Source organism: Hippocampus bargibanti, linkage group LG06 (assembly GCF_051943395.1).
Source record: "Hippocampus bargibanti isolate YZ-2025 linkage group LG06, ASM5194339v1, whole genome shotgun sequence".
Taxonomy (NCBI): domain Eukaryota; kingdom Metazoa; phylum Chordata; class Actinopteri; order Syngnathiformes; family Syngnathidae; genus Hippocampus; species Hippocampus bargibanti.
The window spans coordinates 12,618,354-12,644,373 of record NC_142739.1 but is presented as its reverse complement, the minus strand read 5'-3'; the positions used below and the strand labels follow the sequence as shown (position 1 = coordinate 12,644,373).

General features: G+C 41.4%; 2 protein-coding genes across 3 annotated transcripts; both read left to right on the top strand.

Moving 5' to 3' along the window:
- The first annotated feature begins 10,312 nt into the window (after window positions 1-10,312).
- On the top strand, window positions 10,313-18,090 carry tnxba (tenascin XBa). Of its 2 annotated transcripts, none has more exons than XM_088999536.1 (15): window positions 10,313-10,401; window positions 11,609-13,071; window positions 13,150-13,281; window positions 13,379-15,427; window positions 15,499-15,621; window positions 15,705-15,848; window positions 15,928-16,047; window positions 16,133-16,288; window positions 16,386-16,498; window positions 16,577-16,709; window positions 16,788-16,939; window positions 17,031-17,127; window positions 17,232-17,393; window positions 17,469-17,632; window positions 17,724-18,090. In XM_088999536.1, the coding sequence occupies exons 2-15, from the start codon at window positions 11,706-11,708 to the stop codon at window positions 17,820-17,822; spliced, it is 5,010 nt and encodes a 1,669-aa protein (XP_088855662.1). In that variant the 5' UTR covers window positions 10,313-10,401; window positions 11,609-11,705; the 3' UTR covers window positions 17,823-18,090. The 2 variants fall into 2 exon arrangements, with proteins under 2 accessions (XP_088855662.1, XP_088855661.1); XM_088999535.1 differs by having other exon boundaries at window positions 13,376-15,427.
- Window positions 18,091-18,254: 164 nt separating this feature from the next.
- cyp21a2 (cytochrome P450 family 21 subfamily A member 2) lies at window positions 18,255-25,753 on the top strand. Its single transcript, XM_088998662.1, has 12 exons — window positions 18,255-18,458; window positions 18,637-18,759; window positions 18,841-18,930; window positions 19,387-19,541; window positions 20,153-20,248; window positions 20,442-20,552; window positions 20,639-20,725; window positions 21,089-21,160; window positions 21,508-21,621; window positions 23,078-23,244; window positions 25,102-25,205; window positions 25,291-25,753. The coding sequence occupies exons 1-12, from the start codon at window positions 18,338-18,340 to the stop codon at window positions 25,536-25,538; spliced, it is 1,488 nt and encodes a 495-aa protein (XP_088854788.1). The 5' UTR covers window positions 18,255-18,337; the 3' UTR covers window positions 25,539-25,753.
- The last annotated feature ends 267 nt before the right edge of the window (window positions 25,754-26,020 follow it).

Genomic DNA, 26,020 nt, shown 5'->3' with positions numbered 1-26,020 from the left:
ATGTAACTTGCATTGGGTTAATGAAGTAATACATGGACGTTTAGACAAAAATCAATTGCAAGCTAGGATAACAGACAGGCAAAGTAAACTAGCTTTGACATATATGGGTTCAGCTGAATGGAGAGCACTTAAACAAAAGTAGGATTCAAAAAGCATTGCACTTGGAATTTAAGATCAACAGCAAGAACGAGCTAGGTGTTTAAAATTAAGTCATATGAATATAAACTTCCCAATTGTGAGACAATTAAAGGCATTCTGATTCTGGGCTTTCTGATAAATAAGCCAAATGTAGAAATCCCAATTTTTGCAATACAGGATCCGTTTATGCCATTTCAAATCATAGGATTAAAAAAAGTAAGAAATAAAAGCGACAGTCTCTTCTCCAGGAGTAATTATTATTAGGACATTATTACTTACTGCTGCAGATGTGCAAAATAACACATATTCCCTTGTTACGGATGGAAGACAAGGGCTCGGTAAAATGCAGCCTTTCTTTCGTACCATTTCCCACACATCTGTTTTGGTGCTCTCAAGGAGCAAGAGAATGTCTGCAGTTGACATGAGAATATACGGTAAAATATCAAATATAGTTTCCCTGTTTTGTGGTGAAAAAAACATCCTTTTTGTACTAAAGTCTAGATAAAAGTCAATGCTCAGTATTGTGTAGCAAATCTCAGATGCATTCATGCTACAATGTCCCTCCACGTCAGGTGACTGAGGTTGGTGAGTTGTTTGATTTAGCTTTCCAGGTGCACATATTTATTTTCATTTTTTTCTCCTTCATTCATTGGCCTTGCCATAAAGAAGCTGAGAGAGGTCTCTGTCTTCCACACAGTCATCCTTAAAGTTGTAGACGGCCTGCCTCCATCACATCACAGATGTGATGGAGGAGGGAGAGGAGGTGATTTTCTGGTTGGCACAAAATGTCAGCAAATGTCTACCTTGCTGCTGGTGTAACAGGCAGCAGATTTTGGGTTAAATATTTCTTCTTCAAACCAATGTGATCCAAAATATCATGTTTACCTTTTAAAAATAGTAATGTTGAGAGCGTTCATTTTCACCAAAGACAACAACTAACACAAAGAGCGAGCGAACGATGGAGAAGTGAGGAACAAGCAAAGGCTTATGTGTTGATATTATTCTAATCTCAGGGGCCCAGTCCAATGTAAGCAACATGGGAGGACTTGAGCATCACTTCAATGCGGAGCCATCAATTGCTGCTCTGTTCCATCCTCCGACCATTAGACTTTTCATTACGTTTGAATCTGAAGAGGTTATATGCCAGAACTACGAGCCAAGGCTGAAACATTAGTCATCTGCAAACCAAAGGAGTCAATGGATACCATCTTGGCAAGAAAAAGAGCGAAAGTTTTGTCAAGCTCTCAACGGTCAACAGACGTGAATGTTAAGGTGGTAATTGGATGGATGACGAAGTCTCTTGGATAGGAGGCGAAACGTCCAAAACCTTCACTTTTGTACAGATGACGGCTGAAGAAACCTTCTCATCGACAGTATGGAATGTTAATAATTTTCAAAATCATCGCGCTTCAGCAGACAAAACAAGAAACATTGTTGCAAAAAAACGATTGCATTCATATACAGTACAGTGGGCATGTACATAACACAACAGGGAAACTGCAACGCTTACATCTTACTGTATTATGTATACAATTTAAAAAAGTCATCAATCTTCTTCTGCTTCTCATTTTTACCTTTTAACACAAACACTTCAATCTCGTCTGCTACACACGAGCTAGCGTCTGAAAATGAAAATGGCTCTGCTACACGGGTGCTGGGCACGTACCCAAGTCACCTGACCAAGTCGACCAATGGCGCAACTGATGGCGTGACACGTAACCAAGACACGTGACCAAGTTGACCAATGGCGCGACCGATGGCGTGTCACGTGACAAAGTCACACGGCCAAGTCGACCAATAGCGCGACCGATGGCGGCTCATGTGACCAAGTCGACCAATGGCGCGACCGATGGCGGCTCACGTAACAAGACACGTGACCAAGTTGACCAATGGCGCGACGGATATATCGATATAAACAACAAAAATGGCCGGCGGGGGATGAAAAGGAGCACCGTAATAACCGGATTATCGTAATAACCAGGTATCGTACTAAACGGTACTAATTATACATAAAAAGACTAGAAATGTGCAGGGGAAATGAAAATAGTATCGTAATAAGCGGGTACTATCGATATAACGAGACTTTACTGTATATATATATATATATATATATATATATATATATATATATATATATATATATATATATATATATATATATATATATATATATATATATATATATATATAGTGAGACCTTACGAACCTAATTGGTTCCCAGACAGAGTGTGTAAGGCGAAAAGTATGTATCTCTAAAAAAAAATTCCCATAGGAAACCATTAAAATGGGAATAATCCGTTCCCGGGTTTCCATAAAATATACTTTTCAACTAAATAAGCCTTAAAACTACACACAACATACCTTATTCTATGTATAATAAATGTGCTATTGTATTGTAATGAAAGAAATACACTGCATTGTATCATAAAGTCACTTTATTTACATTTGTGATGGTCATTGATGGCTTGATGGAATGACGTTGGTAGTCCGAGGTCAAAGGGAATTGCTGTTTGGAAAGAGTCACATTCCATAAGGACTGTAATTAAAGAAATAACCTGTGCTGTAAAATAAAGTCGTTTTATTTACCTTTATGGTGGTCATTGATGGCTTGATGGAATAGTGTTGGAGGTCGAAGGTCAAAGGGAATTGCTGTTTGGAAAGAGATGCACATTACATAAGGACTGTAATTAAAGAAATAAACTGTGCTGTAAAATACAGTTTTATTTACCTTTTTGATGGTCGTTGATGACTTATGGAAGGAGAGTCACCTTCCATAAGGACTGTTGGTAACTTAACCTCTGGTGTGGCTTCTCTTCTTTTTTCTTTGGAGACTCCTCATCATTTTTGCTGATTAAAAACCTCTTAATTGACACCTGTTGCTTTCTGACTTGTAAGGTCTTACGAAGCTGAGGCATCACATTATTGTTCATAATGTTGATGATTGTCATAGCCACAGTCTTTTCTGAATGGAACTGTTCGGTAAAAGCCTGCACATCATTCGACTTTGCCAGCATTGCCTTTATGAGCTCACTTGATGCTGCAGCCATCTCCTCCTCAGATGTTCTGTTACTGGCTTTAAAATCCTCAATAAGCGCCGAACTTCCAGGTTGGCGCATGGCGATATTGGCATGAATTAGCCGTGCTTTCTCGCATAAAATAGCTTTACACACACTGTCGCCGGATAGCTGCTTTTCGTTAATCCAAATTAACAGAAGTTATCCAACTTCTTCGATTGCCCGAGACCGTCGCTTTGAGAGCACGGAAACACCTTTTGCAACAGACGCACATTTGATGGCTTCTCTGTTCCGGAGAATGGTAGCAATGGTTGACTTAGCATAGCCGTGCTCGGGCACTAAATAACACAAACGCACACCTCGTTCGTGTTTTTCAATTATCTCCTTCTCAGCGACTTTGTGTCTTCTATGGCTAAACACGAGCCTGTGGTGTTTTTTTCGGTCACATCATAGTAAAATTATCAGCAAAAAGCTCCAAGTAGGCGATCGACATGTGCATTCAATGAGAGGGGGTGTGGAAAGTAGCCCCGGCTGGAGCGCTGTTCGGTCGTGTGCTTCCGCCGAAGATCACTCCGCCAGATCCGTAGGTCGTGTGCTTATTATAAGTTTTTTAAATTTGACTTTCATAAGATGAAAAGTTCGTAAGATAAGGTGTTCGTAAGTTGAGGTATATACTGTATATATATATATATATATATATATATATATACAGTGAGACATATATATACAGTAAAGTCTCGTTATATCGATATCGGATATATCGATAGTCCCGGTTATATCGATACTATTTCTATGCACGCACGGAGAAAATTACATGCAAACAGGGTCGGATATATCGATAGTCCCGGTTATATCGATATTTTTTCGGACTCCCTTGAATATCGATATAACAAGACTTTACTGTATATATATATATATATATATATATATATATATATATAAAATCCGCGTCTCACCCACCATGGGTGGTGTCTGTCCCCCATTTTAGCTCGAGTCAGGAAGCTTATATATATATATATATATATATATATATATATATATATATATATATATATATATATATATATATATATATATATATATATATATATATATATATATATATATATATATATATATATATAGCGGCTGGATAGCTCAGTTGATAAGGCATCGGTTTGGCATATGGGAGACGAGGGTTCGAATCCCACTTGTGGCAGAGAAAATGAGCACAATGACATCATCCAGTGTGGGTCCTTGGGCAAGACCCTTCACGCTAATGCCTACCTCATACAATGATGAGAGACAATAAATGGAATGACATGCCGGCTCAGACGTCGCCCGGCCAAACAAGGTCTGCGTCAGGTGCTGGGGAACCAGAGCACCCTGATGAAAAATGGGCTACTGGAACAAAGCGTAGATGGACGAGATGCGATAACATGGCTCTGTTGGAATGCTACTACTCAAGCAACCCTAGTCAGAGGGGTTACATGCGGAGAATGGGGGCTGAATGGTTACTTCGAAACCCACAGTCACGGTTGACCACGAAACAACTAGTAGCTCAGTTTTCCAATATCCACAAACGGCAATTGCTATCACAACTTGAGATTGATGAGGTACAACACAAATTCCGAGGTGAAGGGCCCCAGGCTGCCACATCACAGGAAGAGGTTCAACCAGAGATTGGGAGGCAAGCCCCAATGAATAATGAGATTGGGAAGCCAGCCCCAATAAATGAAATGCTGAGCGAGGCAGCAAATGACCTGAGAGATAACATCATGGCAAGAATGAAAACTGGGCAACGAAGGCACCGATTACAACGGCTATGTGAAGTACCACCTGAAAGTCTCATGGAAACTGTGAATGCAGCACTGAGAACGATCCCGACCGGAACGATCACGGAAACCAATGAGCTGATATACACCTCAGCATCAGTGATCCTAGACATGCTTGGCTACAAGAGCAACCATGAGAGCCACGAGATTCACTACCCACCATGGAAAAGACGGTTGGAGGCCAAGATCAAGGCGGCTCGGAAAGATGTGAGTCAATTGACGGAGACCCAGAGAGGTGTGAATAAAAGGCCAATACCCAAGAGGTACATGCAGATAACCATACCTGAAGCACTCGAAACTGCCAAACAAAGGCTCCAGGCCTTGGCCAGTCGCCTAAAGAGGTACACGAAAGAGAATGAGGCCAGAAGAATAAACAGGCTGTTCGCAACACAACCTGCGAAAGTGTACGCTCAGTGGCAGGGTTCTAACAGCAGAGCAGACCCTCCAAGGCTGGAAACTGAAAGATACTGGAAAGGCATATGGGAGAAGGAGGTCGCACATAACAGCAGTGCACAATGGCTGGTGACTCTGAAAGAGGAGCACAGCAACCTCCCTGAACAGAACCCAGTTACCATCACAGCGGCAGATATACAAGGAAGAGTCTCAGGTATGAAAAACTGGACGGCACCAGGCCCGGATATGGTCCACACCTACTGGCTAAAGAAACTCACAGCTCTCCACGAGCGCCTAGCAGCACAAATGAACCAGCTGCTGATGGATGGGACTCACCCAGGATGGCTAACCGAAGGGCGAACAATCCTGATCATGAAGGATTCCTCAAAGGGTGCAGTTCCTTCCAACTATCATTCTCTCCACAACATGGAAGCTCATGTCAGGCATCATTGCGGCTAAGATAAGTGGACACATGGATCAATACATGAGCAAAGCACAGAAAGGCATTAGTAGAGATACTAGAGGTGCCAAACATCAGCTGCTGGTTGACAGAACAGTCGCTCAAGACTGCAGGTCCCGACATACCAACCTGTGCACAGCCTGGATTGATTACAAGAAAGCATATGACTCGATGCCACACACATGGATCACTGAATGCTTGGAGTTGTATAAGGTCAACAGGACCCTGAGAGCCTTCGTTGCAAACTCGATGAGGATGTGGAAAACCACACTTGAAGCAAATGGCAAGCCACTAACGCAAGTGTCCATCAAATGTGGCATATACCAAGGTGATGCACTCTCCCCACTGCTGTTCTGCATAGGACTGAACCCCCTCAGCCAGATAATCGCCAAGACAGGCTATGGATACCGCCTCAGAAATGGAGCTACGATCAGTCACCTCCTCGACATGGATGACATCAAGCTGTATGCTAAGAGCGAAAGGGACATAGACTCCCTGATCCACACAACCAGGATCTACAGCAGTGATATCGGAATGTCATTCGGGCTGGAGAAATGTAGTCGGATGGTGACTAAGAGGGGCAAGGTAGTCCACACTGAAGGGGTCTCACTCACTGAAGGAACAATAGCAGACATTGAAAACAGCTACAAGTACCTCGGTATACCACAGGCCAATGGCAACCTCGAATTAGCAACAAGGAAAGCGGCTACGACCAAATACCTCCAGCGGGTGAGGCAAGTCCTCAGAAGCCAGCTCAATGGCAAGAACAAGACCCGGGCAATAAACAGCTATGCCCTGCCAGTGATCAGATTCCCTGCAGGAATAATAAGGTGGCCAAAGGAAGAGATCCAGACCACGGATGTTAAGACCCGAAAACTCCTCACCATGCACGGAGGGTTCCATCCCAAGTCCAGCACCCTGAGACTGTACACAAGCCGTAAGGAAGGAGGCCGGGGACTAGTGAGTGTGAGAGCCACTGTCCAGGATGAAACATCCAAGCTCCATGAATACATCAAAGAGAAGGCTCCAACGGATGATGTACTCAGAGAATGTCTCAGTCAATGGGGAACAGAGGATGAGGTGCTGGAAGAGGGACAATCATGGGAGGAAAAGCCCCTACACGGGATGTACCACCGAACCATAGCAGAAGTGGCTGATCTCAAGAAGTCCTATCAGTGGCTAGAAAGGGCTGGCCTAAAGGACAGCACAGAGGCACTCATCCTGGCTGCCCAAGAGCAGGCCCTGAACACCAGAGCCATAGAGGCAGGGATATACCACACCAGACAAGACCCAAGGTGTAGGTTGTGCAAAGAGGCACCTGAGACAATCCAACACGTAACAGCAGGGTGTAAGATGCTGGCAGGGAAAGCCTACATGGAGCGCCATAACCAGGTGGCTGGCATAGTCTACCGAAACATCTGTGCGGAGTATGGACTGGAAACCCCAAGGTCAAAATGGGAAACACCTCCCAAGGTGGTGGAGAATGACCGAGCAAAAATCCTGTGGGACTTCCAGATACAGACTGACAAGATGGTAATGGCCAACCAACCAGATATCGTGGTCATAGATAAAGGGGAAAGGAAAGCCGTTGTCGTGGATGTAGCGGTCCCGAGTGATGGGAACATCAGAAAGAAGGAACATGAGAAAATCGAGAAATACCAAGGGCTCAGAGAGGAGCTGGAGAGAGCCTGGAAGGTAAAGGTGACAGTCGTGCCTGTGGTGGTCGGAGCACTCGGGGCAGTGACCCCCAAACTCGACGAGTGGTTGCAACAGATCCCGGGAACAACATCGGATATCTCGGTCCAGAAAAGCGCAGTGCTGGGAACAGCACGGATACTGCGCAGAACCCTCAAGCTTCCTGGCCTCTGGTAGAGGACCCGAGCTGAAATGGGGACAGACACCACCCATGGTGGGTGAGATGAGGATTTTTTATTTTTTTTTTAATATATATATATATATACAGTAAAGTCTCGTTATCGATATCGGTTATATCAATAGTACTGCTTATTATGATGAATGCAAGGAGAAAATTTACATGCCGCAGGATCGGATATATCGACAGTCCGGTTATATCGATATTTATATATATATAAATAGCAGTTTGGCATACGGGAGACGAGGCTTCTAATCCCGCTTGGGGCAGAGAAAATGAGCACAAAAACATCATCCAGTGAGTCCTTGGGCAAGACCCTTCACGCTAATGCCTACCTCATACAATGATGAGAGACAATAAATCGAATGGCTACTATATGTATATATACATACTATATGTATATATACATACTGTATGTATATATACATACTGTATGTACATCTGTGTATATGCATATGTGTGTGCGTGCGAGTGTGTGTGTGTGTGTGTGTCTGTGCGTGTGTGTGTGTGTGTGTGTGTGTGTGTGTGTGTGTGTGTGTGTGTGTGTGTGTGTGTGTGTGTGTGTGTGTGTGTGTGTGTGTGTGCTCTGTGGAAATCGAGTCGAAATATATTTTGGAATGTAAAAGGTTCCCTGGGCTAAGACTTTTGGTATCATAGGACACATTACTGTGTCGAAAAAGTTTTGAATTGACTTCTGCTTTAGAATTGGAACAAATGGCAAATGTACAGTCTTGATCACATTTTGAAAATTATACAGGAATAAAAGGTGGGGCACTTTTCCACTCAACTTTATCGAGTTCAGTGATGGTGAGGATGTAAGATATTAATGTGACAGTTTGTGTGAATTCAATCACTCATACAAAAGTTCTTACGGTGCTTCCATGGGGTGTATCCCAGCATCCTTTCGAAATCAAGCATCATTGGAGACTGTAGCCCATTTGTGCGAATGTTATTGTGAGTACATGTACCTGTTGATATGTATCATATGATTGACTGGAAATCAATCTAAGGCAAGCATGTCCTGCTCCAGTCCTGGAGGGCCACTGTCATGCCTTCAAACTTTGTTTTCCAATGCCAAAAAACAAATTCTGGGTTTCATCCAATAAGAATTAAAGTAAATTGGTTCATGTTAGACTCAATAATGACATACGAAATTGGGTGTATTTTCAACACTTCAGACTTATGAAGGAAAGAGCATATTTAAATAGCGTTCAAAAAATTACCAATCTCAATAAATATTTAGTGTGGAGCTAAAACTCCTACTTTACACAAACCTAAAAATCCTACTTTACACAAACGGTTTGCCGCAAGAACTTTAGTGTCAATGACAGTCATTACTTTGTACATTGAGCAACATATGTAATAGTAAATGTGCTTCGGAAGCCAATATGACATGTTTTCTCAGAGCTGTTTATATTTTGTCAGGTGTGAAGTATCGTTGATTAAGGTTGAGCCTTTCCCAAAGGCCAGTGCAGGGTCGGCAGTAAAATGGGGTGCAGCTGTGGTGTGAAGTGGAGTGGTACAGTTTGCAACAAGGAGATTTGAGCAGAAGTGGAAGATGAGGATAAAGAGAGCTCTGTGTATGGAGTATTTCTGACAATCGTGGCCGATGGATACTTGGATAGATAGATTGATTAACTCCGATGAATTTTGAAGCAATATTGACATTCCCTTTTGATGTTGATGCACAGCATTCTTTTTTATGATTAGTTTATACATGTTTTTTTACAAATAGAAGACCACAGGAAACTATTACTTTTCTTTTTTTTTCTTTTGCATGACATAATGTGTTTTCTGTAGGATTTTAAGCATACAATTCACATTTCATGCCCTTTCTTGTGGTTTTTTTGTGATGGGGAAAAATACGTATTAACATTCATTGAACATGCTCTGTGATCAAAATTGTCTTTTTTTATTAATATGCATGCATGTAGCAATGGTTGGAAGTGTTGCCTGAGTTAACTCGTCTTCATGTGGTTTACAAAGGACAGATGGTGGGTGGCCATTTTGGTCTGAGATGCAGGGCGTCCACAGAGCATTCCTTAAAATCTGCTCGATAGTTGGTCTCTTACATAACTGTGGTGTAGTTACCTCTCATCAATTCCAACAGACGTCCAATTCATATAGCAAGAGGCTCCTGTCCCCCCACAGTGGCCACTGAATACCTTCAGTGTTATGTTATGTACAGGTATTGCAGCTGAATCATGATTCTGGCACCAAACATTCATTCAAATATTGGAGATTTATATGCCATGTGTGTTTGTACATGCGTCAGTTATACCTTGTTATGCCTATAGTACAATGTCACTTAACATTAAGTTGACAATTAAAAAAAATCACAATGAACCAAATTTAAAATGAATTGAAGATACATGTAAATTATAATGTATTGAACGTCATTAAACAGTGTGATCTTTAGTGAGATATTGGTAAACAAAAGAAGATCCATGGGAAATCAATGAGCCATAGTCAATGGAAATGTACCCATTTTTTGTCAAGCTCAAATATTTTCAGAGGTGGTTGAGTGAGTGGGATAGCTTAGGGGAGGAGTTAAGGGGGAAGAAAGGATGTGGGGGTCCCTTAAGTAGAAGCAAACTTTATCCCTTGCCACCTTTCTTCTGCTCAACTCACACCCTGCAAGTCTGTGGACAATTTTCCATTCAAATGGAAAGAGGCAAACAGAGATAAGATACAAAACCCATTGATCAGGTAAGTGTCTTTTCTTCCAATGATAAGTTGGGGTGAAGAAATAAATGTAATGGTGTCGATGTCTTTTCACTGTCAAAATATCATGCAAAAAAATAATATGTCTATTGTTTAGATTCTGCATGAAATAGACACATAGTGTATGTAGCGGTAATTAAATACTGCAAACCAAATTTGGGGAGAGTTCCCCTGCAGAGGTTGTTTCAAATATTTGCCAGTACAAATATTTTTGGCTTGCATAACATGTTTATACAGGCCTTTCAATTACTTTGATTCAGCTAATTGATTCAGCTACATGCAAAAGTTAATGAAAATAAACTTGTGATAAGTTACGCCTTCCCTTTTTGAAGTTAAAGTGGTACACTCTTCATTGCCAAACACAAAATGTAGGTCATCGGGTGTTACAATGTGTTGATCCATTGATCACTTAACTTGATATGCTATCAATTACATTCAGCAATACGACACACAGTATTTCTTTAGGTGGGTTTTATTGGCCGTGACTGCAGATGCTTATGTAAGCTTTTACGGGGTGAAAGACAAACAATGTCCCACAGTCCTATACAGTCCCCCACTGTTAGTTCTCCCCTAAGGTTCACCATCAGACTTCTTCCTTCCTGTTAAAAACAATCTAAATGGACCCGGCAAGCAGATGAATGGACTATTAATGGTGTGGGTTGGAACACTGTCACATTATGTCGACTCATACATACCTGTAGTATGGCCCTATTTTGAAACTGCACAGTAAATGCAGGTCTAATTAAATATGAATCAAAGGTCAGCTTTGTTTGTTACAATATGTCCATAAATGTATATTCTTACATGTCTGTTCTGAGTTAATGGAAGAGAGTCGGTATTTACATTTTCACATGAATTTATATATTTTCATTTACTGGTGCAGAAAATCAACAAAAAATGATGGAATGGGTTTTAAGATCATTGCTTGTGGATGACTGCTTAATGAACATTTACCTTTTCAGAACTTCTTATCACTAGGTTTACAAGCGTTCATGACCACACCTTTTTAAATTATTTCAGTTTTTTTTGTAAAAATGTACTGTTTATCAGCATTGCCATGTAACTACTGATCATAAAATTACTTTTGGTTGCCAACACTGACTGAAAGAAAGCCACACATATGATACTCACATTTTTTGAAATTGTTGATTAACTGAAAAGATGCAATTAATAATATTCTTCTCATTTGTAGGTAGAAGCTGGCTAAACTCCACAGAAGAAAAACTTGTTAATTTAAAGAATAATATTCAATTGAGATTCCAAAGTTAATCTCTGGTTACTGCCTCAAAATGCTGTTTATACTTGGAATTCTCCTCCTTCTCACTCCGTTTGCATCACTTCAAACCAGCACCAATCAGAAGAGAGGCTCCGCAGGAAATGCCTTGGCTAAAACAAATATTGCTTTCACTGTTCCAAAACCAAAAACCAGCACCGCTCCTGCCAAACTGACCGGTCGCTCCACCCATAATGTAAATATCAACCAGACAGTTCCACCGACTCTTCTTCCCAATCAAAAACCATCAATACTCAACGTTACGGCAACCACGAGAAGTAAGCCCAAACCGACAGTGAACCGCTCTGCTGAGTCCCCATCAATGAAGGCATCCACAGGTGGTGGAACTGCAGCCAAGAAGGACAAGCTTACAGTATCAGTTAATCAGACAGGTTTAGCTAAATCCACGAGAGCCACCGAAGTGAAGGTTACAAAGGACGGTCATGGACCCACTGGAGTCATTGACGATCAGTCGGCAGCCATAAAGTCAGCAATAGTCAACAACACAAAAACCACTAAAGAAATACTGCAACTTTCTGTCAATCAAACTGCTTTTGATAAATCTCTTTCGGACAGTAATGGGAAGATTGCCAAAGTCATGCCAGGCCCCACAGGAGTTCAAAACGCTCAGTCAGCATCCACAAAGTCAGCCAGTAGCACAAAAACCACCAAAAACAAGCTAATACCCTCTGTCAATCAGACCGTTGTTATGAAATCTCTCGTTACCGGAGGAGTGAAGAACTCGAAAGAAAGTCCTGTCCCCACAGTCCAGACTCCTCTCTTGACTTCAGCAAAACCTTTTTCATCCAGCAGTTCTGCTGATGTCAAGGTGAAGACCATGGGATCTGATAATCACACTACAGGGGTCAAAGATTTAAGGAACTCCAACATTAAACCAACTTCCACAATCCCAATGGCCACACGTGCAAAGGCCACTGCAACTCGTGCCCCAGTAGCAGTAAAACCCCAGACAACAGCCACTGCCGATCCTTCAGTTTTGGCCAAATCTCCCTCTACTGGTGATATCAATAATTTAAAAGACAAACCTGTGATCACAGAACAAAATATAACAGGAGATTCTGGTTCTGTCAAGGGTAAGGCCCAAACCTCTGCACATGAGGCAACTATAAACACAGCTGCCAGTGACACTAAAGTAAAGACTGCCTCTTCACAGCCATTCAAGGTGGTTATTGCTAATGACTGTCAGCCAAGCAACACCAAAGAGCATGAAGTGAGCCTAAAACCTGGTACTCCGCTCGTCATGACACATAAGATCAGTTTGATGCCTAGTGGCTGCACTGGCGGATGTGAGGCAGAGATGGTACAGCTGAAAGCACGCATGGCCAGACTGGAGAGAGAGATATCCTCGCTAAAGGACAAATGTATGCTTCTTAGTTTCCTCCTATATGGCTTGTAGTCTCTGTTTCAATGTAACAAAATTATTTTTGTTTCCCAATCAGTTCCATGTTCTGCAAACTGTCCAAATGAGTGTAGTGATCATGGAGAATGTCAGAAAGGAAAATGCATCTGCCAGGAAGGATTCGCTGGTCCAGACTGCAGTAACTGTGTCCAAAGAGTCCAGTGCAGTAAAAGTAAGTGATATTATCACTGACTCAATAACTAAATGCATGTAACTGGTATGATTCTAAACCCTCTAACAATAATCCCTCTTCTCTGTGATGCCAGAAGAAGCCAAACGGGTGATAATGGCAAGGGCGGACACTGAATCCCAGAAAGAGAATGAAGAAAGAACCACTCTTAAGAAAAAGATAGAGGGCAGAACCAAAGTGTCAGCCCAGGTGCAACTGGAGAAAAAGAACCAGAATAAAGGGACTGAAGCCAAGCTAACTGACATAAACTCAAAGTTTGCCACTACTGCTAAATTAGGTCTTCAAAAAGAACAGATCAAGTTGGATGCTCCTGCAAAGAAAAGTATAATCCATGGTGGTTCCATAAAGACCACAGTCGCAACTGTTGGTCAAATTCTGTTGAAGCATGAAGGACGAAGGCCAGAGGAGGCCCGCAAAGCCAAAACAATGGCCTCAGGCGCTAAAAAAACTCATCTTAAAGTCGTAAAAGAAGGAACCATGTCAAAATCATATTCAAAACCTCATCAACTCAAAGATGAACCCCAGTTTAACATTAACCAGAGTGATGTGATAAATGTAAATAGAACAGCTAAAATGTCAACAATTCTTACAAGGATTGTGGCAACCAACAAAACCTTTGCTGCAAAGGATGCCAAAGAGGAGTCCACACTCCTTGAAAAGAACTCAACTCAAAGTTTAGGATCAAAGCAGATGAAAAAGTTAAAAGTGGATACCGGTGTACAGTCTATTGATGGGAACACTGATAAACAGACACATTTGCCTGCTGTTGAAGACATACACACAGAGCCTACCAAAACCAAACAAGGGACATATTCAGTCACAGTAGCTAAAACTGGACTTATATCTACAACTGATGCTGGCAAGAGCGCAAAGGGTGGTGTAACAGCGCACTCTGTGGACTGCAAGTCCGGAAAGTTGGAAGATACAAAAACGTTGCATTCTGTTGATGGCAAGACTGGACAAGGAAGACATACTACAACTATGCTCTCTCCTGAAAGCAGAAGCCCTGAAGCTAGCAAATCCGGAAGAGGGAGGGAAGCCATAAAATCGGATTCAGTTGGTGCAAAGACTGGACAAGGCAAACATACTGCTGCTGTCCAGGTGGTTGATGACAGAAATGTCGAGGTTAGCCAGAGTGGAAAACGGAAGCCTATTAAATCTTCACACTCAATTGCTGGCAAGATTGAACATGGCAGACACACGCCATCTTTGAACTATGTTGTTCGTAAGGCTGAACAAAACAGACAAACTGTGCACAATATTGACGACAGACACACAGATGCAAGCAAGACAGAAAATGGAAGAGAGTATGTGGCAAAGCATGCTGTTGATGGCAAGACTGGGCAAAACAGAGGGACTGTTACGAGGCACTCCATTGGTGGCAAGATTGGACAAGGCAGCGTCACTGTGCAATCGGCTAACGGTAATACTGCACAAGGCAGCCACATGACAACTGTGCACTCTGTTGACAATAGAAACACAGACAGCCAGGGGAGGAGGACAATAACAGTGCACTCTGAAGATGGCAAAACTGGGAAAAGAAAACCTACTTCAACTGTGCATAGTTCTATTGATTCCACGGATGGAAGCAAGACAGGAAAAGGGAGTGGCACTGCAACAGTTCAAAACATAGTGAATGCCTCTGTTGCAGCCACTTCAGAAAATGCTCGAGTTTCTCAGAGCTTAACAACGACCCATGGTGGCTCCACAAGGACAGGAGGATTAGGTTCTGTGAAAGTTGTAAACATCTCATCCCACAGCTTCATCCTCTCATGGGCAGCACCACATGGAATGTTCAAGAATTTCACAGTGGTCAGAAGGGAACCGCAAAAAGAAGGCGATGAAGATGAGTATGAGGAGTTTGAAGAGGAGGGTTTTGAAGGAGACATTGTTTATTCAGCAAAGAGCAAAATTGAGGTACACGTACATAAAGAGAGCCCTTCCTCTTCAAGTAAAGTTGTTGCAACAAAAAGTAAAACAGAAAGCAAAAGGATCATGCTGGTGGTACCTGGCAGTGTGCGATCAATTGAATTTAGTAACCTTCGTACTAATACGAGGTATGTCCTGCACATATATGGGATGGCGGTGGACCGAAGATCCAAGATTCATAGAGTTATTGCGACCACAGGTAGAACCAAATGCACTACACTGTTCCTTTTGTCAGTGAATGTGTCCAAACTCTAAGTCTTTCTTCTTTAGGTCCAGAGCCTGCCACAGATGTGGTTTTCAGTAACATAACAGAGACATCACTGATGGTTTCCTGGTCTAAACCCAAAACAACTATCACAGGCTACACGATTACCTACACCCACATTGTCACAGGTATGTGTAAACATTTAGAACACTGAAATGCATAATCATAATTACTCCATGAATGTTGCATTAATTATAATTTTTCCTTCAAGGTGAGATACATACTGTGAACTTGGACTCCCAACAGACGTATGTGATTCTTTCCAAGTTATCTTCTGGATCATCCTATATTATCACTGTCACTGCAACACAAGGGAGACGCCATAGCGATGCGCTACTGTCCATCATCACCACAGGTACAACACCTCTGTTCTCTAATTGTGAAAGTTCTTTATATTTACTACAGTGCAATTGTTTTTTTTTTCTCATCCGCAGTGCCTGCCCCACCAAGCCACCTACGAGCCATCAATGTGACAGATACCAGAGCAGTGCTACAATGGACTCCCAGCTTGGGAAAAGTAGACCGCTTCATCATCAGCTACGAGTCATCCAAGAGTGGGTGCTCTAACCATAAACCTCGTGTCTTGATGATACAATATTGGTTATTGCAAAACCAACTAATTAATTGGCCTTTTCACAGCTCCTAATGTGACTGTGACAGTGATGGTATCTGGAAATTCAGTTGAGCACCAGTTGAGAGGCCTTCAGAGAGGGACTATGTACACCATCAAAGTCCTGAGCCAGAAGGACAGTCTTCAGAGCACATCCATTACAACAAGTTTCACCACTGCCAATTGTGAGTAGATGCAAGTTCAGGGTTGAATCAAGCATGTTTGATCAGGGTCTGAAGACAGCGGTACTTACTATTTGGGCATTTATGTATCTTTTATAAGCGGTCAAAGCCAGTGAAGTGGGTGCTCGCTCTGCTCTGATTGTTTGGAGAAGTTCCACTGTGGTTTATCACAGCTACAGACTGACCTACCAAGTGGTTGGAGAGGACTCAATGGTGAGTCCTGGCCCATGGTTATTGTTCCCAAACAATTAAATAAATGTGTATTAATGTGATTATTACTGTTTGTGCTAGGAACTTATCTTAGAGCCCGCCATTACAGAGTATAAACTGACAGGACTGCTACCCATGTCACGCTATAATGTTCTGGTAGAAGGCGAGAGAGATGGACATTACACATCAATTGTAACCAGCGAATTTATTACAGGTAAACCTCGAACCCAATCTCATTATCCACTCCAGTGTTAACACTCATTAACTATTTCCTCTCCAAACTATTTCATAGGTAAGCTGCGTTTCCCCTACCCGACCGAGTGCTCTCAGGAGCTGCTAAATGGAGCTCTTCAGTCAGGAGAGGTAGACATGTACCCCCAGGGAAAGGAGGGACAGGTCTTCCGAGTCTACTGCGACATGGAGACTGATGGAGGCGGTTGGACGGTGAAATGAATGGAATTGTTTGAATGTCTTGTGAAATGACAGAATATGTTCCTCTGGATGGCTCAATTTTTGTTTGTTTATTTTTTTTTAGGTGTTCCAAAGACGAATGAATGGAAAAACAGATTTCTACAGGACCTGGAGTGAATACAAAGACGGCTTTGGAAACCTTAGTGAAGATTTCTGGCTCGGTATAGCAAAAGTTTCTTGAATAGTCACTAAACAAACAACCAAATGTTACTTAATAGTATGATTTGTATGTACATAACATTTTTCCTTCCGCCACAACCAACAGGAAATACAATTTTGCACAACCTGACCAGCATTGGTCCCATGAGCTTGAGGGTAGACCTGCGATCCGGAAATGAAACAGCTCATGCGCACTATGCTAACTTTTCCATTGATTCTGAGGAAAATAATTTTGCCCTCACAGTGTCTGGATACACAGGAACAGCAGGTGACATGTTTTGCTCCATCTTGCAAACTATTAGCAGAACTTCATTGCAATTAATACATTGTCATTCTTGGCCAGGTGACTCAATGAAGTACCACAATGACCGTCCATTCTCAACCCGGGATAAGGACCCTGACTCTATGGGCATCCACTGTTCTCGGGCGTACATGGGAGGCTGGTGGTATAAAAACTGCTACAAAGCCAACCTCAATGGACTTTATGGCATTAATACTAATAATCAGGTACTAAACAGTCAGGAGTTACTGGACTTTCCTTTTCTGTGTTTCTACCCACTTACCAAAGAGAATCAATGTTGTGGTTAATCCAACGCAGGGAGTGGTGTGGATAGACTGGAAAGGTAAAGACTCCTCCGTTCCCTTCACTGAGATGAAGTTCAGACCATCCAGGTTCTCTCCTGCGACACATGGCTAAAGATGATCAAGATAGCAAGAACTCCATATGAAGAAAGGGTCTCGTTGTTGTGTGTCACCATTCAGCTGTTTGTTTTTTGACTGTTCCACTTCAACAGAGCCTAAACTCTGTTGTACCCTGCAGAGATGCTTTCTATTTTGCTGTGTGGCCCATCCAATTCAACAGAGTGTTGTTCACTACAACTGTAAATATGCACTGTCTCGAAATAAATGAGGCTCTGATGTGGCCTGGTTTTACATTAAACACATCCTGTTCGGGTAACATCAAATGTGTCGTCCTTCTTTGCATGAAACAAAAACATTGACAATCAATTTGTCACGTTGCCAAGGGAGTGTAGTCATGTCCTTCGCGTGGACACCAATTTTGACTCAAAAGAAAATATTTAAACATCCTTGATATGAACCGCCAAAGTACCCACACATGCAATCCAGATGAGCGCTGCTTTGGGTTACTATAAATGAGGTGAGAAAATTGATGAAAAACATTTTGAGGATCAGTTTTACAGGAGACATAAGATGCCGACAGAGATGGTGGTATTCACCGTGGCAGCTGCCCTACTAATATTGGTGCTCGCGGTGCTCTTCAAATCTGCACAAAGAAACGACTCTCAGTGTCCCAAAGGAAAAACTCCACCAGGTACAGTATTTAACACTATTTTCCTGATAATGTCCAACAAAAATGATGCATGTCATTATCATTTTTTTTAATGAAAAATACCTGGCAAAATTTCAAGGGATTTCTTTCTTCAATAAAATGACATCTCATTTTTCCATTTTCTTGTTGTTCTTTATTTTATTTATTTTTTAATTCTCAGGCCCTGCAAGCAGTCTCCTGATTGGCAACATGATGGAGTTAACGCACGACCATCTGCCAATTCACTTAACCCAACTAGCACAGCGCTACGGACACATCTACCAACTCCAATGTGGAAACACTTGTAATCACCAGCATTTTTATCGTATTATCTTCCCGTGTACGGTAGACACACACTAAATAAATCTTTCATTCTTTTCTTCAGATATGGTGGTGCTGAATAGCACTGAGGTTATAAGAGAAGCTTTGGTGAAGAAATGGTCTGACTTTGCAGGGAGGCCGTTTTCATTCACAGGTAAATTCTAGAGTGGTTGGCATGTCTGCCTCACAGCCAATAGATCCGAGGTAAAATCTTGCTTGGAGCAATTTTTAAAAATATGCATTCTATTTTGACAGAAGACTCTAAATTGTCCAAAGGTGAAAATGTGAGTAAAAATGGTTGTTTGGATTGGATCAGATTGGAATTACCTTTATTAGTCTCACAGTCGAGAAATGTACATTTCACAGCACCAAAGTTATGAAAGGAAGATAACAGGAATGAAAGAAGTTTTCAAATGAATAAAAGGTGTTTGTCATGATGTTCCCTGCTAGAGAGTGGCAAACTATTGAGGATTTCCCCGTTCCTATTTCTCGAGTCAGTTGGGATTATCACTAGCTCGTCAGGGACTCTCACGAAGGGACGTGCTTTACAAAATAGACAGCTGGATGGTTCAAATTGAATTTGTGACAGCTAACTTACCCTCTTTCCCAGGAGATCTCGTGTCTGGTGGAGGGCGCTCCATTTCTCTGGGAGACTACAACGATGAGTGGCGAGCCCACCGTCGCGTGGTGCACGGCGCTTTGCTGCGATGCTGCCATGATTCTTTGCATGGGGTGATTGAAAAGCAAGCTGTGCATCTCTGCAATGTAGGTCGACACAACATGGTCGGAATTAAAGAGCTTAGAGAAAGTACTTGCTATTCCTGAACGATAAATTTTACAACTATTGAGCTATTTGATAAAGGAAATGAATGCTATAAAACAATACGTCTGTGTGAACTCAAAGTCGTACAGGAGTGATTCATCGATGAAAAGTTTTCTTCAGCCGTCATCTGTACTTCTTTGAAGGTGTCGGACGTTTCGCTTCTTGTCCAAGAAACTTTGTCGGCAAACTAAACTCTTACTGGTAGTTTAGGCCCTATATATATATATCCCTACTGTCCAGACATGGCCAGACTCTGCTATGATAGGTCCCTGCTCTCAGGTTGGGGGGAGCAGATGACTACTCCCTGCGGCTCCACTGATTGTTCCTATTGTTGGGAACAATCAGTGAGAGCAGGGACCTATCATAGGCACCGCCATGTCTGGACAGTAGGGATATATACATAGGGCCTAAACTACCAGTAAGAATTTAGTTTGCTGACGAACTTTCTTGGATAAGAAGCGAAATGTCCGACACCTTCAAAGAAGTACAGATGACAGCTGAAGAAACCTGTTCATCTCTATAAAACAATGTTGATTGTATCTTTCTTTTGCAGGTTCTGAAGGCCTATCAAGGCAGCGCCGTTGATCTCTCTGACGATTTCACAGTGGCAGCCAGTAATGTGATCACCACTTTGAGTTTTGGAAAGGAAGTGAGTTTGTGTCCCATTAAACGGATTAGACAAACTCGAGGGACACACATTTGATTTTTGAAATGAACATTAAAGTCAAGTCACTGATAAATAATGCATACAATTTCAATTAGCATAAATAGATCAATAGTGAGATGAAATGGACATTCCCATTTTGATAATTATTTTTGTTGTTCTTGATCAACTGTTTCAGTATGACAAGAGTTCTGCAGAGCTACAGGAATTAAGCAACTGTCTGAATGAGATTGTCACTCTATGGGGCTCCCGTTGGATTTCCGCCCTGGATTCCTTCCCTTTGCTGAGAGTCAGTTAAATGAATAAAAATTCAAAGGAGGGTAAAGGTTAAGAAGATAAAACATTTAATATAGAATGTAATATATTCTCTCCAAGAAATTACCCAACCCTGTTTTCTCCCATCTCATGCAAGAGGTGACTAAGAGAGACAACATCATATGCAAACACCTCAACGACTACAAGGTCAGTGTTTTGAAAGGGAACATCTTTTGGGGGCAACGAGGGTGAGTCATTTGTCATTTGTCATTTGAGAATTAAAAAAAACAAAAAAAAAAACTTTTTTTTACATCCTTTCTATTTTAGCTCTTATTTTGGGAGATTCTTTCTATAGTTTTGGTGAAAGGCAGGTTTTTGCTTGGCTACTTATACAAAATGAAACAGGGTAAAACCTAAAAACTAAAATCTATCTCAAAGTTTATAATTTTTACTGAGCAGTGTTTACTAAAAGGCAACGTTTGGCTGCGATTATATGGTCACTGCCCTTTGTAGCCCGGGTGGTACACTTAATATCATCTCGTATGATCTCTTGTTTTGTCTCTTGTGCAGTCACAAGACAACAAACCCGAAAGCACCATCACAGGCTACTTCCTCAAGAGACTTGAGACGAAGAATGGAGTGGTAATCACTATTATTTTCAAGCATTCTTACAGTTAAATTCAGAAATTGGTGGAGAGTGTCAGAGACACAATTTCTAGTGTTTGATAACGATCACAAAAAATGCCTTGAGTGTCCTCGTCAGAATAACTCAAACAACACGAAAAATGCAGATATTCGTGATTGGCATGCATGTCAAGTAATGTGCGGAAATATATGAAGTTCACATGGAAATTTGTGATTCTTTGGTGTTTCAAACTCACCCTACAGGGATAAACTATTTCATGTGACAGTTTGATATAAAATCCTTTGTGGTGATGAATGAAATAGACATGGATGTAAGTGTATGTGGTTTCTGTGTTGGCCAACAGCTGCTGACGGACACGCATGTTCACATGGCCATGGTTGATCTGCTCATTGGAGGAACGGAGACCACAGCGGCCTTGCTCAACTGGACGATCGCATTCCTCTTGCACCGACCAGAGGCAGGTCACGCCAACGTTTTCATTCTTCCTTTACTGAATGTACTAACCTTAATTCCACTGAAGTCGGCATGCTGTTCATAAGAATAAATGCTGTTCAGAATATCGTATTTTCCGGTGTATAAGGCGCACCAAAAACCCTTGATTTTCTTCAAAATGGTACCCTGTGCCTTATATGCAGGTGCGCCTTATATGTGAAGTAATATTGAGCCAGAGCAGGTCTTGCAACTACTATCAGCAGCCACCGACTACATTGCCCCTCCCCCCGTAAAAGAAGTCATGCGTAACCCCAGCCTCTACTGTACCACCTTATAATGTGGTGTGCCTTATATTTGTAAAATGTTTTATATATTACATTTCAAAAAAAAATCATTCATTGAAGGTGCGCTTTATAATCCAGTGCGCCTTATATATGGAAAAAGTTTGAAAGTTTGCCTTATACTTCGGAGAATACAGTACTTTCAGGTGTAAATTCATTTTAAGCTACAAGTGAAGGAACTGAAGGGACAAGATATTTAGTCGTTTTTAAACATTATGTTAACTTTCATTTTTTACAAGACTCAATAAACACTTGAGAACCAAGGACACAAATTGCATTAGCTTCTGAGAGCACTCATTTCTGGAGCTTCAAAGGCACAATTCCTTGCCTAGCTTGGTTGATTAAGAATTACAATCAGAATCAGAAAGCCTTTAACAGTCCCTCAATTGGGGCATTTTTACACCTCTAGGAATTTAACGGTCGAGGGGTTTTCATTGTTGTATACCAGTAATTTGTACTTCATAAAAGGCTCCATATTTTCAATGGTTGACAGGTCTGGACTATTAGCGGCACCCGCATACTACTCAGTCTTTTACTAAAAAGAAACACTGATGTCATACAAGTGGCTTGATGAAATAATCAGATGTTGCTTGGATTCATAGATGTGCAAGTTACCTGCAGGGGTACTAACATGTACCATACCATGGCTGATGTTGGGTTTTGAATTTTGCTCAAACAACAATCCAGATGGTCTTTTTGTCTTCAGCCAGGAGGACACAAACTCTATGATTTCAACAAACAATTGGAAATGTGGACTTGTTTGCGTCAGTCCGCTTCATATGAGCTCAGACACAGAGAAGCGAGCGGCATTTTTGGGTGTTCTTGAAATATGGATTAAGCTTTACATGGTCGGGTTTTAACTTGCATTGGTAGATGTAGTTAAAAACTGTGTTGACAGGCAACGGTTTTCTGAAATGCGAAATGAGAATACATCAACAAAAACAACAACGATCATCAGTCTGAAATTTAAATATCTTATCTTTATAGTGTAATAATTGAATACTGCTTGAAAAAACATGTAAATCCTATTATTCTTGATTGATTTAGATTCTACATAACAGCCCAAATTCACTGCAATTGGAATATGACACCGTACCTTTGATATGCATGTCTTACTCACTCCTCTGCTGTGCTCATCAGTTCCAGACTCAAGTGTATGAAGAGCTGTGCAGTGTACCAGAGGGTCACTATCCCAAATATAGTGAGAGACACAAACTTCCTGTCCTAAATGCGCTCATCGATGAAGTGCTCCGACTCAGGCCTGTCGCTCCACTGGCCGTACCACACAGAGCCGTCCGAGACAGCAGGTCAGAAAATTGGAAACATGCAAAGACACAGAAGCGGTTGATGATGACACCATTTTGTCATGATTTTTGTTTTTCAAATTGGATTACTTTTAATTAGGCTTTAGTGTTAGAGTGGGTTTAATTTTAATGTTTTAATTAATTAATTTTTAGTGTATTTTTTAATGTGTACTATTACAGGTTTTATTGCTAATCAATGTTTGTTTTAGTTTTGTAAATGTAATTGTAATATTTTTTAGAATTATATTTTATTTGCAAAACTTTTTTTCTCCAGTTTTAGTTAGTATATTGTATGTTTTTATCTACTATAATAAACCTGCTGGAGCACAATTGTTCTTTTTAGTTCAAGGAATGGCAAATTTAGTGAAAGGAAAAAACATAAAATTAAATAGAATAACAGCATAGCATGAGTCACAAAGCGTCTGTGTCAGCTCTCAGTCGTACAGGAGTGGTCCATCGATGAAAAGGTTGGACGTTTCGTTCCTCATCCAAGAGGCTTCGTCAGCGAACAAAAATTAGCTGGTAGTTTTGGTCATATATATATATATATATATGTCTTCTTCTTTCTTTTCCTTTCGGCTTCTCCCATCAAGCGGTCGCCACAGCAAATCAGTGTCCTCCATCTTTAGAGGTTTGATCCCCATGTTTGTTTTGACCAAGCTTTTACGTCGGATGCCCTTCCTGACACAACCCTCTGTATTTATCCGGGCTTGGGACCGGCACAAGAAGACTTTCTAAATTGTCTTGATTGTCTCGGCACACCTGCACTAAAATTCCAGATCTAAGTTATTTGATAATTTAAAGGACAACCGACGTCTCCGGACAAGTTGTGTCCATAATTTGTAAAATGGCTTCAAATGACTTCTACTGAGCGTATTTTACAAAGATTCCACCGCATATAGCTATAGTTTACGTTTTACGTTTTAAGACTCGCGCTGAATATTCAGGAAGTCTTGTTTTTGAGTTGGTGACGAGTCCGTACGTGACGTCACTAAAGGACCGCCCCTGGCCGTAAAAAAGACGCATACTAGCAGTCCTTCCATCACGTCAATGTATTTTGCTGTACTTGTTTGGTCTGGGGACCTCGTGTTGCACCCAAAAGCCGCCAGAAGGCCAGAAGAGGGCGTCCAAGTGCCATATAAGGAATTTATCAGCCTGTGGAAACGGAGGTGGCCACTGGAGGTCGGCATTTTGTGCTTCTTTTTTGGGTGAGAGATTTTCCCCCAATGTTGCCTCAAAATGGCACAAATAAATTCTTTAATCGATTGCAAACATGTATGCTTTCCTCTTCAGAACTATTTGAATCATATTCATAACTGGATGTGTAACAAGAAAGCATATTCTCCGAATCTGAAGCCATTGTTTTGATTCACAAGCAATGCAAGACGGCTTGGCGTGACGTCACGAACTGGGGGAGAGACTTTCTGAAAATGCTCAATTCGCAGCTCAATTTTTTGCAGATTTTGGACACTCTAAGTCATTTTTATTGGTGTTTTGCATTTGACTAAAAATATCATACTGCGTGTTTTGGGTATTTTTGATTCTGGTGTCAGTTAAAAAAACAAAAACGTGACGTCGGTTGTCCTTTAAGATTATTAAGAGAATTTAGATTGCACAGAGTCCATCTAATTATCACGGGCAGGGCAACTTACACTCGGATATAAAAGAGCATTCACAATAGTGAATGATATAGTCCAGTAATTGTACAGTACATAATTAGTTCAATAAAATAAAGAGGGTCCAGGAGCACGATCTTTTGAGATACGAGCTATTCTGTGACCTTTAATACTGATAAACCAGCTTTGATAAGTTCCTCAACACAAGTTATGTTGACATTAAAGTGAGCCAATTCTTGTGCAGTATTGCAGGTTATTACATCCCTAAGAACACAGTAATCATCCCAAATCTTTTTGGAGCTCATCATGACCCTTCAGTCTGGACTGAGCCATACAGCTTCAAACCAGGTAGAATATACAGTATTAAAAAAAAATGAATCAATTGTTGCATTCTATTTCCTTCTACAACACACGTCACCATTTTGTATTTCAGAGCGTTTCCTGGAGGCAGGAGGACCATCCCCAAGAGCTCTGATTCCCTTTGGAGGGGGGGCTCGTCTCTGTCTAGGGGAGTCAGTTGCCAAAATGGAGCTTTTTCTCTTTACAGCCCATTTGCTGAGAGATTTTCATTTTCTTCCCAGTGGTGACACTCTGCCCGACCTGAGGGGTGTTGCTAGTGTTGTACTCAAGGTCAAGGCATACAAAGTTATTGCATGCCCACACCCTCTTCACGATAATTAAAGTCTTGAACTACAGTGTTTAATTTGTCTAAATTGTGCTATATTTTACATTTTAAGACTCGCGCTGAATATTTCGGAAGTCTTGTTTTTGAGTTGGTGACGAGTCCTCACCCTACGTCACTGAAGGAACGCCCCTGACCGAAAAAAGGACACATTGTAGCAGTCCTTCCATCGCGTCAATGCATTTTGCTGTACTTGTTTGGTCTGAAAACTTCGTGTTGCACAAAAAAGAGGCAGAAGAGGGCGACAAAGCTCAGTGTAAGGAATTAATCAGCCTGTGGAAACGGGCTGATTAATTCCTTACAAGGAGCTTTGTCGCCAACAGTGCCGTGTTGTCACGACGTCACGTTTTTGTTTTTTTAACTGTGTTGTGCAAAACTACACTGTAGTCCCTTTAAAAGAAAAACGGTGGCACGATGTGGGGGAAAGGGAGTACTATATTGTAGTATCGCATTTTCCCCACATAGTGGCACTATTGTTCTC